At 36.9% G+C, this 20,774-nt stretch overlaps 1 protein-coding gene across 2 annotated transcripts in view; it reads left to right on the top strand.

Annotated features, from left to right (window-relative positions):
• TENT2 (terminal nucleotidyltransferase 2) overlaps positions 1-20,774 on the top strand; it is a 34,233-nt gene that overhangs the window by 4,234 nt on the left and 9,225 nt on the right. For both annotated transcript variants that reach the window (XM_054397252.1, XM_054397251.1), the window contains 8 exons: positions 14-128; positions 229-317; positions 1,073-1,139; positions 6,286-6,355; positions 8,957-9,033; positions 11,467-11,595; positions 14,598-14,641; positions 17,937-18,073. In XM_054397252.1, the coding sequence (XP_054253227.1) occupies positions 14-128; positions 229-317; positions 1,073-1,139; positions 6,286-6,355; positions 8,957-9,033; positions 11,467-11,595; positions 14,598-14,641; positions 17,937-18,073 (728 nt within the window). The remainder of the gene's footprint in view (positions 1-13; positions 129-228; positions 318-1,072; positions 1,140-6,285; positions 6,356-8,956; positions 9,034-11,466; positions 11,596-14,597; positions 14,642-17,936; positions 18,074-20,774) is intronic.

Raw genomic sequence — 20,774 nt, 5'->3', positions numbered from 1 at the left:
TGTTTGTGTCAAGTTAAGTCATCAGGTTTTGGAGTGGTTTCAAGCATGTCAGCAGCAGATCTGTGATTTGAACAGCAAAGAGCTCTGCAGAGCTGAACTCCAGAGAGAAATTAGGAAAATTTTTCCACGTATGTTTCCAATTTGATTACTTATTACCAGTTTGGATGTTCTTCAGGCTTGTGTTTCTTTCTTCCTCTTAAACTGTAATACATGAATCTTCTGTTACAGGGAGCAGACTCTTTTTGGTTGGGTCCACAATGAATGGTTTTGGCACTCACAGCAGTGATGGTGACTTGTGCCTGGTGCTTAAAGAACCAGTAAGTAATTTAAAACATACATAGTTAGTCTATTTTTGAAAATGTGTGTTCTTTTATAAGGCCAGATTATAAAGTGACAAACAAATGGTCAAATCCTTTTGATTTAATGACATATTTTTGTGCTCATAACACCTATGATCTGTGGGCCAAATCATGTTGCAAATGTGAGTGTAACCCTATAAACACTTAACAAAAGATTTTAAAAATAAGCATTATCTTTACTTCGGAAGTGAAAAAGCACAACAAAGTACAAGTAAATTGCCTAGATAGAATCATGGAGAAAATTGTTTAGAGAACTCTAACTCAATTTAGGTGCAGGAACAACTTTAAATCTATACTATTTTCGTATTTCATTATTTACATTTATTTCCACTGATTTTGATGGGCAAGTATAAGAAGGAATTTGATATGCAGAATCACTATTTTTGGTTGTCAAAAGTGTTTGAGTAGAATTTAGATTGAGAGAAAAGATTTAATATCAAAGAAGTATAAGTAGAGCATAATTTTGAAGGAAGTGAAGCATCATTGAAAAGGAAGGAAAGGACATTTTGGGGCTAGGTTTTCATTGTGAATGGTTGATAGTTACATCATATATCGAATATGAATTGTTCTGCCTAGCTTTTACTGCACTAAATGTATATGTAGGCTGTGGAATGTGTTGTATCATTTCTTATTCTGAGAATTAGTAAAGTGTGCTTATATGGAACATCTAACTGAGAGATACCAACTTCTTTTGTTTTAATATCATATTATAGGTTAATCAGAAGACTGAAGCAATGTATATACTCAGCTTAATCCAAAAGCACTTCGCTACTGAACTTTGTAAGTTCCCAGCTACTTTTAGGTGGTAAGACTGCTGGTAGTTCTAGAAGTGGTATTGGTGCACAGCTGTAACTAATTTGTGTAACTGCATCATGTCTAGCTGCTAATCACAGTTTGCTAATCATTGTTTGAAGAAAAGGTGTATTTAGTAATGATGGATAGTTACTAGCAAAACATAACAATTGCCTTGCAAACTCACAGACTTGGAGAGTGGATAGCATCTAAAAAGACTTTTGCATTGTGGAACACAGTTCCTGAGGCAAGGGTTGGAGGACACAGGGAATACTTCTGTTTGGGAAACCTCTGTTACTGAACTCTAACTATTCTTTTAGATTGCAGTGCTTATGTGGGAACAGTAATGTAATGAATTTGTAAAATAGGGCGTCACTTACAGTAGACTGTGTAGAATTGGTTTACTGGGAGAGGGACATTGGTACCAGTAACAAAATGAACTTAGTGAAGAACATATTTAATGTTAGTACCTGCACATCTAGGAGAAAGAGTAGTTCCTGTAAGTTGCTGTTTAGATGCCCTTCAGATGAAGAATTCACACGGGCAGTTCTTCACTTAAAAAGGAAAGCCTCCTACTTCAAGAAGGCTTTTGTACCGTCTTTTGAATTATAAAAGACCCTGTCATTTATTGATACCAATGACTCTCCTGCTACTTCTCAGAATTGTGATACGTTCTTCAATGCCGTTCCTTGTATAGGCATTCTGAACAATCCTGAAATGTTAGAAAGAACAAAGCATAAATTTAAATGCAAACATAAAAATTTTTTCATTGATGAATGTGCATGCCCAAATTTCAATAGCTGACTTCAAAAGAGACTCAATAGATCTATCGTAACATAGGCTTGTTACTATTGTATGTTGATTTTTGTATAAGGAATCTGGAACTCAGTATGGATTTGCTTAGGATGCATGTCTTTCTGGAGCTTTTTGAGAAGTACAGTGTTGTGTTTCCATGGATCAGAAAGGGGGCATCTAAATAAACTATCACCTTCTTCTTTGTTCAAGACGTTGAGCTCTGTGACAGAGCTTTAGACAAAATCAAGTTTGTTTGCCAGGGAGTACAAGTATCAGAAACACACAATGGTCACACAAGAACAATCATTGAAGATTTTTGTTTGTGCCATTCCTCATTTTTGATGCTTTCTCTAATCCTCTGTTGTTTTACAAATGCCTTTGGTATCTTCATTTAATCAAAATGTTCTTTGGAAGGTGAGGCAGGACAAAACATTCCTGATATTACTGCTGCTGTCAGACTCCTAGTTGTGCTACTAAGATGTCTTAGGTAATATCTTCATAATCTTGACGTCACGATGAGCATGAATTTCTATGTGTAGCCATCAGTCCTATGTATGGATGTTCTGTAGAAATTTTCACCTGAAAAGGCTTTGCTATGTGGGTCTTTCCATTTAGATTGAGTTCATTTACAAACTGGAGCTCAGCTATGTTAAGGTTCAGTACTTCTGAAACAACAGATGTTCTCCTAATATCTTCCTCCTTTTCTTGTACTCTCAGATATTCTTGTACATTCCATAATAGAGGCTATAAGGAGAAGGTGATCGTCTGTTTATTTCACCTTAATTCTGTGATTAACTTGTAAAGTAGGAAGCATCCCAAGAGTGGTGGTCAGGCATTGGAATAGGTTTCCCAGGGAAGTTGTGGAGTCAGTGTCCCTGGAGGTGCTCAAGAAACGTGTAGACATGACACTTTGGGACGTGGTCATGGTGGTGTTAGGTTGATGGTTGGACTCGATCTTAGAGGTCTTTTTCAACCAAAACAATTCTATGATTCTATCATCCGTGTTTCTTTCAGGTAAATCATCTTCAGAACTTTATGTGCCATCTCTCATATGCTTTATGTTAGTGTTGTTGTTAGTTGTTGTTAGTGTTTCATTCTAGGAGGTTAAGAAAATGGATTCAAAATTTGTCAAAGTTCCAGCGTACTTCAGTTTCAGGCTTGCAAAAGGTAACATGTGGGCAAGAAATTTGACCCCATCAGATTAAAAGTATTTTTTGTGTCGTCATTCTGCATCTAGGATACTTACTGAAATGAGGATGTGTTCTGTTGTTGAACAAAGTAGGAATAAGCTGCTGAGGTTTATTCACTGGTTTTGTGGGACATGTTAATCTTGTTGTGTCTCTCCTAGAGGAAAAAGATGAAGAATAGCAGTCATATATCTTCTGTTTCAGAGACTAGCAGAGTACGTGTAACTTTTCATCTTATTTGCTTAGATACCTGGGCATACCTCTTTTTTACAGTATCATCTAATATTCCCATAACTGTATGTTAAAGCTGGTATCTTTTAGAAATGTGAAACATGGATTTTGGGGTGATAACTGGTACGACATATTGATGAGAGTATAATCCAGACCACTGACAGTAAATGTCCAAACTGGTTGCTCTCCTTGTGATTTGTGTAGTCAGGATTAATTTGAAAAACAGCTTTTGTGGTGCTGGGTGGATTGTGTTTACTATCTGAATAAAGAACAAAGAGTTCATTTTCTCTTAGTTATACAAAGAGGTACAGTAGTGTGGAGACTAGGATATCAGTGGAATCCACTTCATGGTTGTCTAGTGGAGAATGTGCAACACCCAGAACAGGCAAGGGAGATAGAATTCAAGTGAATGCCCCTGAAGGACTCTACAGGTGTGTGGGTAAATATCAAACATCAATGAATAATTCATCCTGTGCTGGTTTGTACTTTCTTGAGTCTTTCATGGCTCTGAATTAAGACTCCTGTGTCATCCAGTTTCTCTTTCTATAGTATAACCTTATCAGCGAAAGCCAGCTGCATGTGCAGGATGCCAAAGATCTTTTCGATATGCACCTTGTTGGGAAGAAATGCTTTGTACAATTGCTTGATCTTTTATTCTGTAGAAGAAAATGGGGGTTTAGGCTGTTTAATTTGAAATTTTTCATAAATAAGTTACAAAACAGTGTTTAGTCTTTTTTGGAATGGGTATATACTTCTTCACTACAGCTGAAGTGGCATTTGTGACTTCTTTGTAGACGTGCCCAAAACCGTGGAACAGGAATATGGAATTCTTTGTGTATGTTTGTGTAGGTCCTTTGTTCGTATCCTCAAGGTCAGATAGTCAGTTTGCTAAGGCACTTAGTCAACCTGTAAGCATTTCAGAATTCCACCTGCTGTGTATGTCTTTTTTTTTTTTCTCTCATAGCTATGACAATTTAATGCACAATAGAGATTCTGTGACACAAGAAAAAATACCAGCAGCCAGCTGGTACTTCATCTGTGCTTTGTTTCACCCTGGAAACAGATTTGGGTTATGTTTTGTTGTGGGTTTTTGGGGTTTTTTGTTTGTTTGTTTTCAGCCAACTAATTTGGCACAAGCATCCATCAAGTGCTGAGTGACGTTTACAGACAAAGATGTGTTTGGAAAGGGATTGCCCCCAGAATGAGTTCAGTTAATTTCTGAAGGGCGCTTAAGAGTGGTCATAATAAGGAAAGCTGAATTCCTATGGCTTACATATAGAAACCTACCATGGGCTTCTGTGTGCTAATGTACTGGGCTTCGTTGTCTTAAATATGACAGCGAGAGGGAAGGAGGAAGAGATTTATAGCTTCACTTTAAAAGTGTTACGGAATGTTTGAGGAGGGGTACTTGAATGTGTCTGCAGGTGCCACTATAAAGAGGGAAACCTGTTTAAGTTGTGCTAGAGCATGTTTAAGTGACGATGGATTGGAGTTCTGTAAGATTTTCCCCTTAAAATTAATAAATTAGTAAGATTACCCTTTTTCTTAAGTGCAAATCTGTGTTTTGCTGAGAATCATACAATGCATTCAAATTCAGATAGAGGATTTCCTCAGGTCAAATCTGTCTAAACATGCGTAACCATAAAAGGCTTTCACGAAGTCTCAGGAAAACAAATGTAAAATCTGTAGGGTGTTACCAAACCTGAAGCTGCCATCCAGATTCAGTGGTGGTTACAGTTTGATCATGGCTGCCATTCAATCGGATAGAGATACGTCCTTTTCAATTTTCTTTTCCCTCCTCAAAAATGATCCAGATTTATTTAAGGTTATTCTTAGTCTGCTTTACTTATAGTTTTGTCATACTTGTTTATGGTGCTTTGAGGTTGATTTATAGAGTTATGGGGGTAGTGTATGATATTAGATATGAGCAAATTCAACAGATTTTTCAACAAAAGAAATTACTAAAATCATGGCTTTTGACCAAATTCATATTATGTGAGCTATGGGCTCTGCCTTTCTTTGTCTTCTACGTTACTTTCTTAGATGTATTTCATATTTAGGTTTATGGGCAACTACCAAACACAGCCTGAGATACTACCAAGAACAGGGGAATTGTAGATTCCCTGTGATTCGTTATCTGGGGAAACTGAGTACAGACGTGGTTTTGATTGCTGTGTATGAGTCTTGCAGAGCTTAGAATTGTTGAGTTTGGATAATCTGTCATTGAGCCTCTGCGTGGACAATGATGTGAGAGCCAGTCTTGTGATTGTATATTGCATGTCCTATCACCCTTACAGCAAAAGGCAGATAAACCTTATCCTTTCTTTGAAGCAAAGTAATGTCCTGTTTTCAGGACAATGCAGTAGGGAATTTATTTCTTGGTATGTACTTTTATCAGTGAGGTAAAACATCTCTAAAGCATAATCGGTGCATAATGAAGATAATTATGTTAATTTATTTTTTTATTAGTAAAATAGATAATTTTAACTGTAAGCAAACTAGACATGATGAAAAATTATGCAGTTGATCATGTGCCTGTGTAGTGGAAGGCTTAAGTGTCTGGCCATCCTGGATGAATTATGTTCTTGCTCCTGTTCAGGGTTTCTATCACAAGTACTGCTCACTGAGGGCATTGTAGAACTGCATCCTTTATGTTCAAATTTCTTGAGGATACTTCCCACAGGAAAATCTAAATGTTCAGAGTGGGTTTTTTTTTTTTTTTTGCTCCACGTCCTTTCTTAGATTGCATTTGTGCTGCAGTCGCTGAAGGTTACTTTAGTTTAGCACAACTGTTCTGAGAATATTTTTGCGAAGTTTTAGAAGCTACTGTTTGCTAATCATCAATATGACTCAGCTTCAGAGTCTTTTTTTTAAGATCAGCGTTTAACATGAAACTTAATTGCATTTTTTCTCCCATTCAGCAAGGTACATTGAGCGACCTCAGCTGATTCGAGCGAAAGTGCCAATAGTGAAGTTCAGGGATAAAGTCAGGCAAGTATTCTGTCTATCATCATTTTTTCAGACTGTGGCACAGGAAAATTTTTTGATGTGTGGTGTCCATATGAGTAGTTCTGCTGAAGTCATGGTCTGGTTTTGTGTCATATTGTACTGCAGATTATGTACAGATTTGTACTGAAGTGGCATTCTTCATCACTGTCCTGAAGCACATCTTGTTGTTGAGGTGTTCATTTTTTTGGTGATGTGAATTAGTAGCAGTCTGTCACATACTCCTGTGGGTTATTTGTACATACTTGACTCCTGTTGACAAGAGGAGAAACAGTGGTAGGAAGAAAACAGTTAGGAAAGATAATTTTATATGCTGTGCAAACATAACTATTGAGCTGCTTGAGGACTAACCCACAGTGTTCACGCTATACAAACAATGTTAAACCAAGCTTTAGTTTATCATGACATTGCTTTTGTCATTAATAAAAATTGTTCATTTTAGAAGAGTATATTTTGCTATCTTCTACAGAGGTATTGTGGATTTAAAAAAGTGGTATAACATATTCTATTCACAGTGTTAAGTACTAATTTAATGGCTTTTTTTTTTGTTTTAGAGGGGGAAGTAGTTGGAGAGCTGTATTTTCTGTTACCGTATTTATTGTATGTTCATTATCAAGACACAAAAATAAATAATTGAAGGATGCACTGGAACAGAGGGCAATGCATTTCTTGTGGTGAAATTACCTGACAGAGGGGGAAATTGTGCAAAGCTCTAAAATTGGTTGAGAATCTGAGTATTGTTTAAATCTTGTGTATCACCTTTATGAAATTACAAAGAACAGTCAAATTATCTTAACAGGACTTTGAATAACTCCCTTGTATCTGACTATCTCATCCTGCCTATATGCTTCTAAAAATTTTGACACTGTCTTTGAATAACAAAGCAGCTCACTTCTTCGGACTTCGTTTATAAAACCATAACACAAAATGCTTTAATCACAGTATATCTTTATCAGGACAGGAACCCTGTTGTGGTAAAATTGAATCTGTCATGCTTAAAATTTGAACTAATAAATATTATCTATTTAAGCCTTGTTTACATCTTTTCTTTTACAACTAGTGATTATTTCAGAAGGTTGAAGTCTTTTTGTAAGTGTTCATAGTGTATACTGTGGTCACTTAAAAAAAAAAAAGGTCAGTCATGATAATCATATTAATTTTTTTTGTACTAAAATCAAACTATAATCTTAGACTAGAAGCTGTCCTTTATGTTTTTTTCAGAGGAAAACAGTACGGTTCACCATCTATTTTCCTGTGTTTTTTTTGAAAATGGGAGTGATGTGGAACGGCGTGATTTTGGGTTGTGCTGGATTTTTTTGCTTGTTTAGGGTTTTGGGTTTTTTTTTCCTTTTCTAGTTATCTATCTCTTATGTAACCTGTCACATCCACCCATGTTTTCTGTCCTAAGTATCTGTTTCAGATCTCTTGCTGGCCTCGTCTTTTGTAGACTCATACATCATACACATGTATGCACACTCATTCACTTTTTTTTTCACAGAGGTCTTGAAAAATTGATTAAATATTCTGTACCCAGGGCATTAAGCTTAAAACAAGCTTCCTGTGAAAGTGAGTTTTCTTGATGCCCAGTTTTCCTGATGCTCTTTCAACATCTAAAAAGTCATGCTTGATAATAACCCAGATTTAAAATTAATAATTTTGATGCAAAGATTATTTAAATGTAATTAATGATGTAAAAAAATCAAATTCCTGTGTTCTTATCCATTTTAATAAATTCCAGATCTTGTTCCCTTTACAATAATCTAAAAAAATCCGAAGGAATATTCAGGCAGACAAATGCCATGTTAATGAGACTTTGGCATGTAAAATGGAAACAGCTGTACATTGCAGATAGTTATTTCTTCATCAATAATAGGATCTTTCTGATTGAGAGTTATTGGCTACAAATTTGATATAGTTCTTGAGTACTGTGAACATTTAAGCTCTAATCATTGAACGACCCTCAAACATTGAGGTGGAGTGTGATACAAATAAAGCAGGTAGTGCGTATTTGCCTTGTTCTTATTTGCTGTTAATAGCATGCAACAGTTGCTAAAACTGTTTTGTCACAAAACATGCAATTATTAAAACATGCAGTTACTAAAGCTGAATAAACAATTTTCATTTCAGAGCACTACGAATTATATCTGACCATCCTTGCAGAAGAGATTCTTACCTTTTGATCTCTTCCAATGCTTCTTCTCTGTTCATTGGCATGATTTCCTAAACTAATAGCCCAGAAAATCCTTATTGGAATCAAAAGTTGTTCATAATAAATCATGTAGTGTATGCCTAGTTGGCAGAAAGATTTGTTAACTCGATATCAGGTATATTTTATTTTTATCCTAAGGTGTTGGATCTATATGTATTCTCTTTTTAAGCACAATTGCCTTTTTATAGTCAATTTTTACAAGTCAATCAATTCAAGTACTGTAAAGAAAACTAGAGTAGAAATCACAGCATCAAAACTCTGTTTGAAGAAAGTTTCTGGAGTATTATCATAAATTTTTCCACCTCTGTCATTAAGTAGGTACTAAGTATTCTGAAATGTAATACCATGGCTTGATTCTTTTCCCTTCCTCCCAATAGCTCTGTGGAGTTTGACTTGAATGTAAACAATGTTGTAGGAATACGAAATACATTCCTTCTGAGAACCTATGCATGCGGTAAGTTTTTAACGTGTTGTTTTATTTCTATAAACTTTGCTTTTTGAGTTTTTGGTTTCGTATAGATAGACTGTTCAAATTTGGTTGTGTCTTATGTTACTATATATATAATTACCTAATCAGCTGCATTCGATAGCTTTAAGATAAACTTTTGTTGCTTGCTATTATATATGGAGCAAGCTGGTATATCAGCTTAGGTATGTTTATAATTGCATATTATAATATTCAAAAGATAACAAAGGTCCTTCATATCCACAAATCTACTACAAGGCCTGCTTCATGATTGTGCAGATAACAAGATCGTTATACTAATTACAACCTTGGTGGTATAATCTCCAGTTTCTTTTATTTCCATAGAAATAAAATAGAATGTGTGGTTGATAGGTAGCTGTGACTGCATGCTGTCACACAGATTCCCTCAGAAAATCCAACATACGCTTCAGTTTTTATAGTAAACCCAAACCACAACTGGCTTGTCTCCTTAGGAGATTGCATTTTAGGGAGAGATTGTGAAATAGACCTTTGAAAGGCAGGTAATAACAACAGTACTTTGCGCTTAAATGTTTTTTGCACTTGTCACCACCATGTCATTTGGCAGATACATGCAAAAGGAATGGACCTCAGGCTGATTATTCTAGGCCCTTTGTGGTTCTTACTTTACCACATTACTCTGTTTTTCCATACAGGTGTTCCTTTCTATTTAGTGTAGGAAGTTATCAGTGAAACTTAACTAGTTAATTTGTACTAGTATTTCAGTCAAAGTAGTTTCAGTGATCCATATTTACGTTACTAGGATTGTCTGCAACTTGTTCTGAGTCAGCGGGTTAACTCTGTTTCTGCAGACATCAAGGAAGACATATGCACGGAGAAAGATGCCTTCCAAGCTTAAAAAAGCTAGGGAAATAATCTTTGTTGTTCATGGCTACATCAGAGGGTTCACTTCAAGTCTAATGTTGATACAGATGATCCTAGCATCTGCTACAGCTTTCCCTTATTTCTCTCAGCAAATCACCATAGAAAGGAGTCCAGATGAGAAAAAGGTAGTTGAAATGGTCCTAGTATCCCCACTTTATCTTGTCTGCCTTGATGCCTCCTCTTAAAATGTCCACAGAAAAGCAGATAGATTAAGCAGAACTTATGTAACTTTGGTATATACTAGTTACAGGCAATAGACAAAAAAAATCGCAGAATAAGGTCAACTCAAGAGATCTTTTCTGCTGTGACACACAGAGTCATGTTTAGAATTGGAGCTTATTTGCATTTTTCTCTCATGGAATAATCCTTTTTCAGTTAATACATTTCGTGTGATGTTTGTAATGTAATCCTTCTGCATCTCACAATCTACTAATTAGTCTTTTTTTTTTTTTAATTCAGTGACTGGTGAATAATGTCAGGAATGAGGTGACTTGTCATAAGGAATTTTGTTGTTTCTAAGAAGTCTTCCATATCTAGGACATGCATTCTGGTAAAAAAAGTACCAGTTAGGCATGTGTGCTGAGGTGCTCTGAACAAAAAAATAATGTTTGATAGGATTTTCAGAATAAGAGGTTGCATCCCAGCAGGTGCTGTTGTGGGATGCCTGTTGCCCTGGATTAATATATTCCTGCTCTGATGGCCAGAATACAAAATTCTGCACATTAGGTTAGAAAAGATGCTCCAGAACATACATGATATAGTAAAGCTGTAGTGGGAGACTTAACTGAGCTGATGATCAGCTTCTACATGCCTGCAAATAACAAGTATGCTGCAAATTCCCCAGGAGGTTGTGGTTGGACACCTACCTGTAACAGATTTTGGCCTTAGTTTGGCAGCTGTCTGTATGCCCCAGAGATTCGGAAGATCATACCTTGATTATGACTGTATTTATATCTTTCCTCATAAAAAGTGTATGTCTTGATTTAATGAGTTACTGTATCTAACACCTCATCTACATTAAAAGTATGGAGGACACAACAGATTTTAAAGTAATGTTTATATACAGGGATTACTGCTTTCATGGATCCTGAGAAAAACTTAAGAATGAGCTGTGGGTCTTCCAACCAGGAAAATTCTTTTCCCTACTCTCAAAGATAATATAAAAGTTTGTGTTTAATTTAAAAAAAAATATATATGTGATCTGTGCTGACAGCAAGCTAATTGAGGGAAAATTAGTAAACTAAACTGGAGAGATCTTAACAGTAGAATGTGACACTGCTACATTGTCTGGTGCATCCAATCTTATCTGCCGGTTACCTGGTATACCCTTTGTAGTGTGTTTCTAGATCTTACCAGTCAAAAGATTGTTTTCAAATGCAATTTTTTTCAGTTGTAGAATAACAAAGTAAATTGTATTAAATGGTTGCAATAGTATCATGTAGATAAGTAGGAACAAATGTTGATTGCTTGCTGTCTAATTATATGTGCTTTTTTGAGATATGTTTATTTTACTTGCAGTTGAAAACCGAGTTCGTCCATTAGTAGTTGTTGTTAAGAAGTGGGCGAGTTTCCATGAAATAAACGATGCCAGTCGTGGTACTTTAAACAGCTATAGTCTTGTACTGATGGTTTTACACTACTTACAGAGTGAGTATTTGTTTAATTTTTTATGTGTTAAAACTGTCTATTTTCATATTTGTGTAGTTTTCCTCTTAAATTGATACACCAGCAGGAATAATCTTCCACACAGAAAAATCAGAAAATAAAGTGGGTTTTAATCTGTTGCCTTAGTGTGGCGTTTTTCTTTGGGAAGTGGATCCCTTCTCTGAAGGCAGAGTTACTGGCTTTAAAAAGGTGAAAAAATTAATTAAAAAAAAAAAACAACAAATCAATTTGCCTGCAGGACTCTGTAACTATAAAATAAACTCAAGCACTAGTTAATAAAAATCTGCCTTTTAACAAAGGGAAAAGCCTAAATATAAAAATTCAGTCGCTTTTGGTTTGAGTTTATTTGGGGTTATTTTGTTGTTCATGGTCGGGGGGTTTTCTTTCTTCCCCTCCCCCCCCCTGCCCCCAATCTGAGAACTTCCAAAAAATTCAAAGGAGCAACATACACTGTGAGATGATTATTCTGTTGTCTAAGCAAAGGACTCAATGTGGGGGATGCACTGCCACATGGTTAAATTTTTCACTGAATACTGTCTTCTGTAAGGTGACATGTTGAGGACAATTAGCAGTTGGGATATTTGACTTCCAGTGACATTTCTTGTAACTTCATTCTGAAATACTGAAGATCTGCATGGAGCTGGAGAGCTTTACTAAGGATCCTGTTGAGAATTCAGGAAACCCAGGGAGTCCAGAAATGCTTTTGAGTAATATATTGAGCTTATCCTCCTATTTGTGAAATGCCAGTGAATTTAACAATACCAAAGTGATTGTTAGATACATGATTGAAAATGTTGGGAAGTACGGGATATGAAGATTGCTATGCAATGACAGGAAAGGAGCAAAATACCTTTACATGGTCCAGCAATTAGTGAACTTCTGAACTGTGTCTTAGTAAGCATTTAGTGTTACGCTTTTAATGGAAACAGGCCTTTTCACTTGGAATGTAAACTCCAGTTCTCTCTTCACTGTATCACAGTTACACTAGAGATTATTTGGTGTTGTGTGCAGTCATGGATAGTCAATTACTGAGCTGTGTGTAAGAGTAACACACAGAGGAGAAGAGAGTAGGAGTTACAAGGAAGTATGTAGGCTTGCCACAATGTTAACAGCCTTGCAGGCATGAGGGCATTTGTTACAGTCATCTGTGGCAGCTAAGCTACCACAGCTGTCTATGGAAAGGGAAAAAAAAGTTCAAATAATCCTTTTCAGGCAAAACTATCATCAGTCAGCTTCCTGTGAAGGATCACAAGTCTGCTAACCAAAGGGAAGCCTTTAACCTGTGCGCCATCAGCCTTTTCTGCCAAAAAAGGCTGAAGTGTGGCTCCAGACATGTATCTAGATAGCTGTTTAGATTCTGGTGTTTCATGCATGCAGATTTTGAATGTGGTTTGTTTTTTGTTTGGTTGTGTTTTTTTTATCTGCTATGTGCATGTGATGCTACAGAAAGTAGTTTGTGACCTAGTCATAGGTATTGTAGCTTTTTTGATGTTATTGGGGGTGGAAAAAAAAGCTTTCTTTTGCAATAAATAACGTCCACATGTTTGCTAGACAAATTTATTTTCTTTACTACTTAACCCACTTCAGTATTCTTATACTGATGTGGATCTCTTTGAACCTAAGGTTAGTGTGGCTTGAGTTTATTTTGTAGATACATCAGTATCTTCTACATGAACTTTCCTCCAGGTAACAGGTCCAACTATCTTGTAGAGTAAGAAAAGGCAAAGTTATATGGCAAATTATAATGGTAAGTGATAACTTCTCGTAATTCTAGCATTGTAGTACAGCGTACAGATCCAGATGAAATATTTTTATTGCTTGTATTGCTCAGACGTTGTTGCCTTTTACTTTAGTGTGATGCAAACCTGGAAATTATCCAAGATGTTGCGGAAATAAGATGCACTTGTGTATTTCTAAACACCCACAAATAAAACTAAAGTATAATTGAAGCAACTGTGATCATATTCTGAGCAGTCCTGATAGTTAATATAGTTAATATATATCTGTGAAGATATTCCCAGCACATTCTGAGAATTCTGCTCTTTTGATTCTTCATCCCTATGGGAAAAAAAAAGAATTCTATACCATTTTTGCTCCTGTAAAACCTTGTCTGAAGGGTACAGTAAGTCCCAAGTCAAAGTCCTATGTGCCAAACTTAAACCCAGCATGTTTAAAAAAATGCATGCTGAAGACATGATGTTAGTGCTTTAGTATGAGGAGGACTCTTAACAATTCTGTAGATGCTCTAGCTCGAGTGGGATTTGAATACTTGGGAATTTTTTTTTTCTATTTGTAGGACCACATAACCTGGGAGAAATTTTTTCCCTGATACATGTAATGTGCAGTTGATGCTTTCCCCATCCATAACTTCTGTAAAAGTTACAACAGTTTAGTTCATTTTGTTTGTTACTATTGTTCTTGTCTGTGTCATTTTTATAACCTATTTATCATTTAGAAAAGCGGCTAACAGCATTAGACTCTATTTAAAGGGGATTTTTATAGTAATGCCTAGTAAGTGTATTTGAAATTTTATCCTTTAAGATACTTTTGGAAACTCAGTATATAATACTTCTCAGATGAAGCATGTGTCTTCTGCAGTATCTGGAGACTTCTTACAGAATCTGTTGTAGTAGATGTGGGAAAAAATGAATCAAGTTCTGATTTTTCCTTTAGGGAATCAGATGAGTTTCTTACAGCCATGAATTAACATTAATTTTAAAAGTTTAAATGCTATTCTGGAATTTGTCTTCTACAAATACTAATCTCTTAGTAACAGCTTCCCTTAGCTGAATTAACTCCTTATACTACTATATACAAAATCTAGTAGGGGAAAGATTTGCTGAATAACTTTTATTTTACAAAAAGCATGAAACTTCACATATTTTTAAGGTGGAATTTTAGTCCAGCTCTTTGATGTAGTTGATATGATATTGTTTCCTGTGAACAGCATGAATCACAGCAGTTTTAAAACTTTTTTTTTGTAGCCCTACCTGAACCCATCCTTCCATCCCTCCAAAAAAATTACCCGGTAAGTGTTTCTTGTGAATTTACTACATGACATACGTGTATAAAGCTGGTTATCTAAAATACATTAATTCTTTAAAATCTCTAATGGATTAAGTTAAATAGAGTCTGTAAGCCTGGTCATTGATACACTAAACATAAATGTGAAAAGAGTTATGTATTTCGGTGGAAAATGTTACATATGATAATATTTCACATGCAGTTGGAACCAATTCTCTTCATGCTGTTTTTTCCAAGCCACCTGTGCATGTTTCAGAATTCCATACCCTCTGGCTGTTGAATTGCCTGGTATTTCCGGTGCAGAAAGTGAATGACAAATGTTTACTAAGGAGACTTTTGAGACCTCACAGAAGTGAGCTTACATCCAACAAGAAAACACCTTTGATTGCTCAGGTCATTACGGCTTCTGCTTGGTGCCTATGTTTTCCAGAGGTGAACATTAGGTCTTTTCCACCTGGAACAATTCTATGATTGCTGCAACTGGAACTCAGGAGGATTCTCCGATGACCCAAAGTAGCCTTTATCAGTAGTTTAAATATGGATGGAGACAGGTCTCATTTAGTACTCAATATTATGAACTTCCTGGACTCTAAAATGAGCACATTTTGGTTACTGCTGCCTGAGCTTCACAAGCAGCCCTGTCTTGCAAAAGATGGGACAGAAGATGAATAGTGCCTTTTGTAGCTCCTTTATGCATGGAATTTGAATCACTGAGTTGAATTTTTATCCTTTTAAAAGTATAAACATGAGTTAAATGTTCATTTGTAAGACTGGTGAAGAGACCTTTGTGTGTGAATGCATACACCTGTCAAAAATGGCAAGATACTGATGTAACTACTGTAAACTTTTTTGAAGACTGACTCTTGTACAGTCAGGCTTAAGCTCATTATACAAGATAGTAAAACACAGATTTTTTTTTTGATGAATGCTTCAGCTTAATTCCAGTGTGGAAGTGGAATGGTGTGTAAGCATCATGTAGCTTGAGCATGAAGCATGTTGCTGAATGCTAGTGTTTCCTTGAAGTCATCCAACCAATCTAAGGTAAAGATTAGAGATGTAATGGAAAAGGAGAAAAGACTCTGAGGTCCCTTTTTCTGGGATCTTTTGAAGTGGTGGATAACTCAATCAGATCCTGAATTTCTTTTCCATATCTTAAGACAACATGAGGCAAAGACACAGCAAGCTAGTTAGGGGCTAGTTTTAAAAGAAGCTGATTTTTTTGCCTTCTAGAGCAAGTTATTGAGATAAAGCATATGGGGAAGGTCTACATGAAACTAATCTAGTCTCTAGAGGAAGCAAAGTACTGTCCTTGTTTTACAATAGGTGAAAGGAGGTGGGTTGAGGCTAATGAATTTTCATGAGTTGTCTATGTCAAAGGAGAAAGTTTGCTGAATACTTAGTGATTACTTGAAGAGGGAACCTTAAAAAAAGGACATTCTTAGTTATTGTTATATTGAATATTGGTATATTTTGACTTATTTTTTTCATATTCAAATTATGTGCAAACACTAGTAAAGTAATTGTGGTCAATATATAAAATGTACTTATCAACAAGATTGGTAAGAAAACCAGCATCCTCTCTAAACTTGTAATAGTACTAAAGAAAATAGCTTATTTGTTATTGTGAAACATAACATCCCAAAGTATTTATCTTCTTAGCTGCTCAGTGCCAGCCTTGCTGTGTTGCCAGATTTTTCTTGCAGTTGAGAAGTTCTTAAGGATTTGAACAGCTGTTCCCCTTTTACTTCTTTATATGTTCATACCTCAGTTCAGGTGAAGCCAGCTCATTGCAGGGTACCTTACCCAGCTTCTGCTCATATCATAGAATTGTCATCTAGTTCCAACCCCCCTGCCATGAGCAGGCATGCCTCACACTAGGTCAGGTCACCCAGAGCCACATCCGGCCTGGCCTTGAAAACCTCCAGAGATGGAGGGTTCTACCACCTCCCTGGGCAACCTGTTCCAGTGTCTCACCACCCTCATGGTGAAGAACTTCTTCCTAACATCTAATCTAAATCTCCGCTCCTCTAGCTTGGATCCATTCCGCCTAGTCTATCACTACCCAACATCCTAAAACGTCCCTTACCAGCTTTCTTTTAGGCCCCCTTTAAGATCCTGGAAGGCCACAATAAGGTCATGTCAGAGCCTTCTCTTCTCCAAACTGAACAACCCCAACTCTCTCAGCCTGTCTTCATAGGAGAGGTGCTCCAGCCCTCTGATCATGTGTATCACAGAATCACAGAATATATCTGGTTTGACGAGACGTCTAAAGATCATCTAGTCTAATGCTCAACCCAGCACTGAAGGGTTAACACTAAACCATGTCCCCAAGTGCCAGGTCCACACACAGTGTGAACACCCCTGGGGATGATGACTCCACTGCCCTGGGATGACCCTTCAGTATTTAATAACTCTGTGAAGAAATATTTCCTAATATCCAGCATAAACCTCCCCTGGCACAGCTTGAAACCATCTCCTCTACTCCTGTCACTTGGCACCAAGGAAAAGAGGCTGGCCCCCTCCTCATTCCAGCCTCCCTTCAGGTATTTGTAGAACAATAGGGTCTCCCCTCAGCATCCTCTTTGGAGTGAACAACCCCAGTTCCCTCAAACTCTCCTTATAGGCCATGGGCTCCAGAGCCTTCACAAACCTCATTGCGCTTCTCTGGACATGCTCCAGCACCTCACAGTGTCCTTCTTGTAGTGAGGGCCCCAGAAGTGAACAAAATATTTGAGGTATGGCCTCACCAGTGCCAAGTACCAGGGGGATGATCACCTCCCTGTTCCTGCTGGCCACAGTGTTTCTTATACAAGCCAGGATGCCATTGGCTTTCTCCGCCGACTGAGCACACTGCTGACTCATGTTCAGTTGACTATCAACCAGTACCCCCAGGCCCCTCTCTGAGTCGCATCTTTCCACCCAGAGATCCCGAAGTCTGTAGCTTACTGTGGGGTTGTTGTGACCCAGTTGCAGGACCTGGCACTTGACATTTGGGTTTACTATCACATAAATGCAATTCTAGTTCAAAGATTCTCCCATATTAAAATTCTTTAGCACACAGAAGGTTGGTTTCACATGCTCATGTGAAAGATGATTCTACCTGACTTCAGAGGCAGTAACTAGTATACACACAAGTATGACCACAAGAGAAATAGAGTCCTTTACTTAAAAGTTGACCTTGAACTTTTAATAAGCAAAAGTTAGGCAGCCTTTTTATTGTGAAAAATATATGGACCTAGATTAAGGCTCTGTATGTATGTGTGTGTGTGTATATATACTGTATGATTTTATTTTGACAGGAATCTTTTGATCCCGCTTTGGACTTGTATCTTGTTCATCAACTTCCATGTACCATTCCTCCTTACATCTCAAAGAATGGATCAAGTCTTGGAGATTTGCTAATAGGCTTCCTCAAATACTATGCCACAGAATTTGAGTAAGTAATAAGCTCATCTCAGTGTTGTAGAATATGCAAAACTTTGATTCCTTCTATTCAGTGTATCAACACTTCATAATCCTTGAAGAGAAAGAATAGTACTAATTCAGGAATGTTAACAGAAAGGAAGTGGGTGACGAGACTGAAGGACAAATGGAATGCTGACAGAGTGTTTGGGCTTTTTTTGCTTAGCCAAGCATTCTACCCTGCCAGAATAGCTGCCAGAAATTAGAGAGCTTTGTCCTTTATATTACAGTAAAACTGCCTATCTGTGTGTGTGAGGAAGATCTGGTCTTGGATGTAGTTTAAGGTATTGATTGTGATAGGAATTATTTGGTCCTTAATAGCTGTGTTTATCTTCTGTCATCCTGAGTCAATGAAGTTAGTTAACCAGGTGGTTCCTTTGACTATCACTGTAGGTGACAGCTAATGAAGTGGCTGAAGAATTGGCAACTAGCTTTGCTGGCTTGCTGGAATCTAAGTTTAATTTTGTATCTGGACTATTGTAGAAGAGAAGGAGAAGCTAATGTGAGGGTACCTAAGAAAGCTGCGTATTATGAACATTTCCCCAAATTGTATTTCTTAGACAAAGTTTTTGTCCATATAAAATGTTTGTATTTTAGTAAGATTAAAGATCTTCTAAAGAACTTGTTGCTGAGGCAGTTGGTTCATACATGTTACTGTCCTATCTATGTGCATCACACCCGTTTCCTGGAAGAAGAACAGAATGTGTAACTGCTGGTTACTCCTTATATTTTTACTTAAGTGTAAGTGAATAATCAAAAAATCCTTACAAAAAAACATCACTGGGGTGTGCATCACATGGGGAATATGTAAACTAAATCCATAGGACCTGTGGCAGTTGATGAACATTCCATTTTGTGCATGCTGAAGCCAGGGGATTTTCACATACGGGATTTTCCTTCAACACTCTCTGTAGATAATGGTATGATCTTTTGTTCTAAAGGCTTCTCCTCAATACCTGTCTTTTCAGCTGGCAAGGTGCTGTTTGCTGATGTAAGCAGGTAAATGAGAAGACACAGATGGAGGATATCCTCAAGTTCCTAGTTTGTGGGATTCTAGATGCATCTTTTACTACCTGTCTATATAACAAGCTATTAATCTGCTCATATGTGAAATTAAATGTACTTTCTACTAAGCAAAAAGCTTTTGGTTTGCCTGTGCAAATTAGCAGAGATCTAGCAGAGATCTTGCCCAGATGCAGGAAAACTACCGAATTTGACTTCTGTGGTGTTGGTGCTTGTGAACATAGTCAAGAGCAGGTTTCTGCATAAGTCAGTCACTGATCTAGCAATAGTTTTTTTATGATCTCTGCTAGACATGCAGGATATACCCAGAAGTATGAAGACTGAAAATGCTGCAGCGTCAGTTCTCAAACTGGTAGTAATCCCACAATACTATCTTTTGTGATGATTATAAATGAGGAAAAAAATTTAGGCAGAGAGGCACAGGGGAGCTTATGGTTAAAACATGGCTTGAAAATTTGAACAATGAAGATAAGATAGTTGCTGCTGGCAGAGGAAGGAAAGCTTTTTTAAGAACAACCAACCAAGAAAAGAGTATTTGGCTGTTTTTTCCAGTGTTAAGTACCTGTTAAGTAGTTAACCATTTGACAGGCAATCTTCTGTAAGTAACAAAACAAAACCCACAAACAAACCATTAAAAAATAGCCATTAGAATTCCTGTGTTGTAAATGTTAAGTAGCTGAGAAGACTTAGGAAATGAAGCATCTAATGCAGCAAACTGTATTTCAGCTACAGAAACAAAACTTTCTCACATGTACTGTTTACTTGAATATCTGTGTATCCCTGACAACTGTAAGTCCTGTATGAGAGGAGCAGAACATATGTCTCATAAAACCTGGTAATTGGCTGCAGAAGAGAAACCCAAATTTGCCCATGTAGGAGAAAAGATGAGCAGAACATGGTCTTGAAGATATTTTGTGTGCTTGATAGCAAGCCAGTGAGAACAAGTGCAGTGTCATACTGTATTTAGTATCTGTTTGTTTTGTGATTGCTCATGGAAACAACAGAGGTGGGAATGACTGTGAGAGTTAAGCACACACAGCACAGGGCTCTGTTAGTGCTGCCTTTCTTGGAGGAACTAATATTTCCTCCAGAATGTGGTGAACGTTTTCATTCCTATAATCAGTATTGTTTTCAGTGTTTGCTTTCCCTGTCAAACATTTACTAGTGTTTTTATGCACAGAAATTTTGAGATTGTTTCAGATACTGTGACTGTTAAGCTAGATTGAGTTTAAATGACCTGTCCTTTACTTTTCCTACTGAACTGTAATGTGTTTGATGAAGAGATTACTGGAGAGAATTTTACTTCAATTTTCATAAAATCGACTTTTGTAGATTCTTGTCTATCGAGTAGGATACATTGTTTTAATCTTCCCTCTCAGTACAGCAAAGGCCAGTAGGTATTCAGTTAAAATCTGTTTCATTTTATTTGATGTAAATGATACTGTAAATAATTAAGGGCAGAATGCACCCAAAGTCTAGGGAACAAAGGGTAGAATGAGCAGCACAAAGGAAGAAACAGGATTATTCTATGCTGTGCAGCTATGAATAAATTCATCTCTTTGTGCTGTGTTGGTGGTTTTTTTTTTTTTTTTGGTCCCTTGTGGTTTTAATCTGCTTTCCTTAATTAGCCTCTAAAACTGCTTCAGAAGATT

Source organism: Indicator indicator, chromosome Z, assembly GCF_027791375.1.
Source record: "Indicator indicator isolate 239-I01 chromosome Z, UM_Iind_1.1, whole genome shotgun sequence".
NCBI classification, from domain to species: Eukaryota; Metazoa; Chordata; class Aves; order Piciformes; family Indicatoridae; genus Indicator; species Indicator indicator.
Note: the sequence above shows the minus strand (reverse complement) of the source record. Positions and strands in the feature narration are given on the sequence as shown.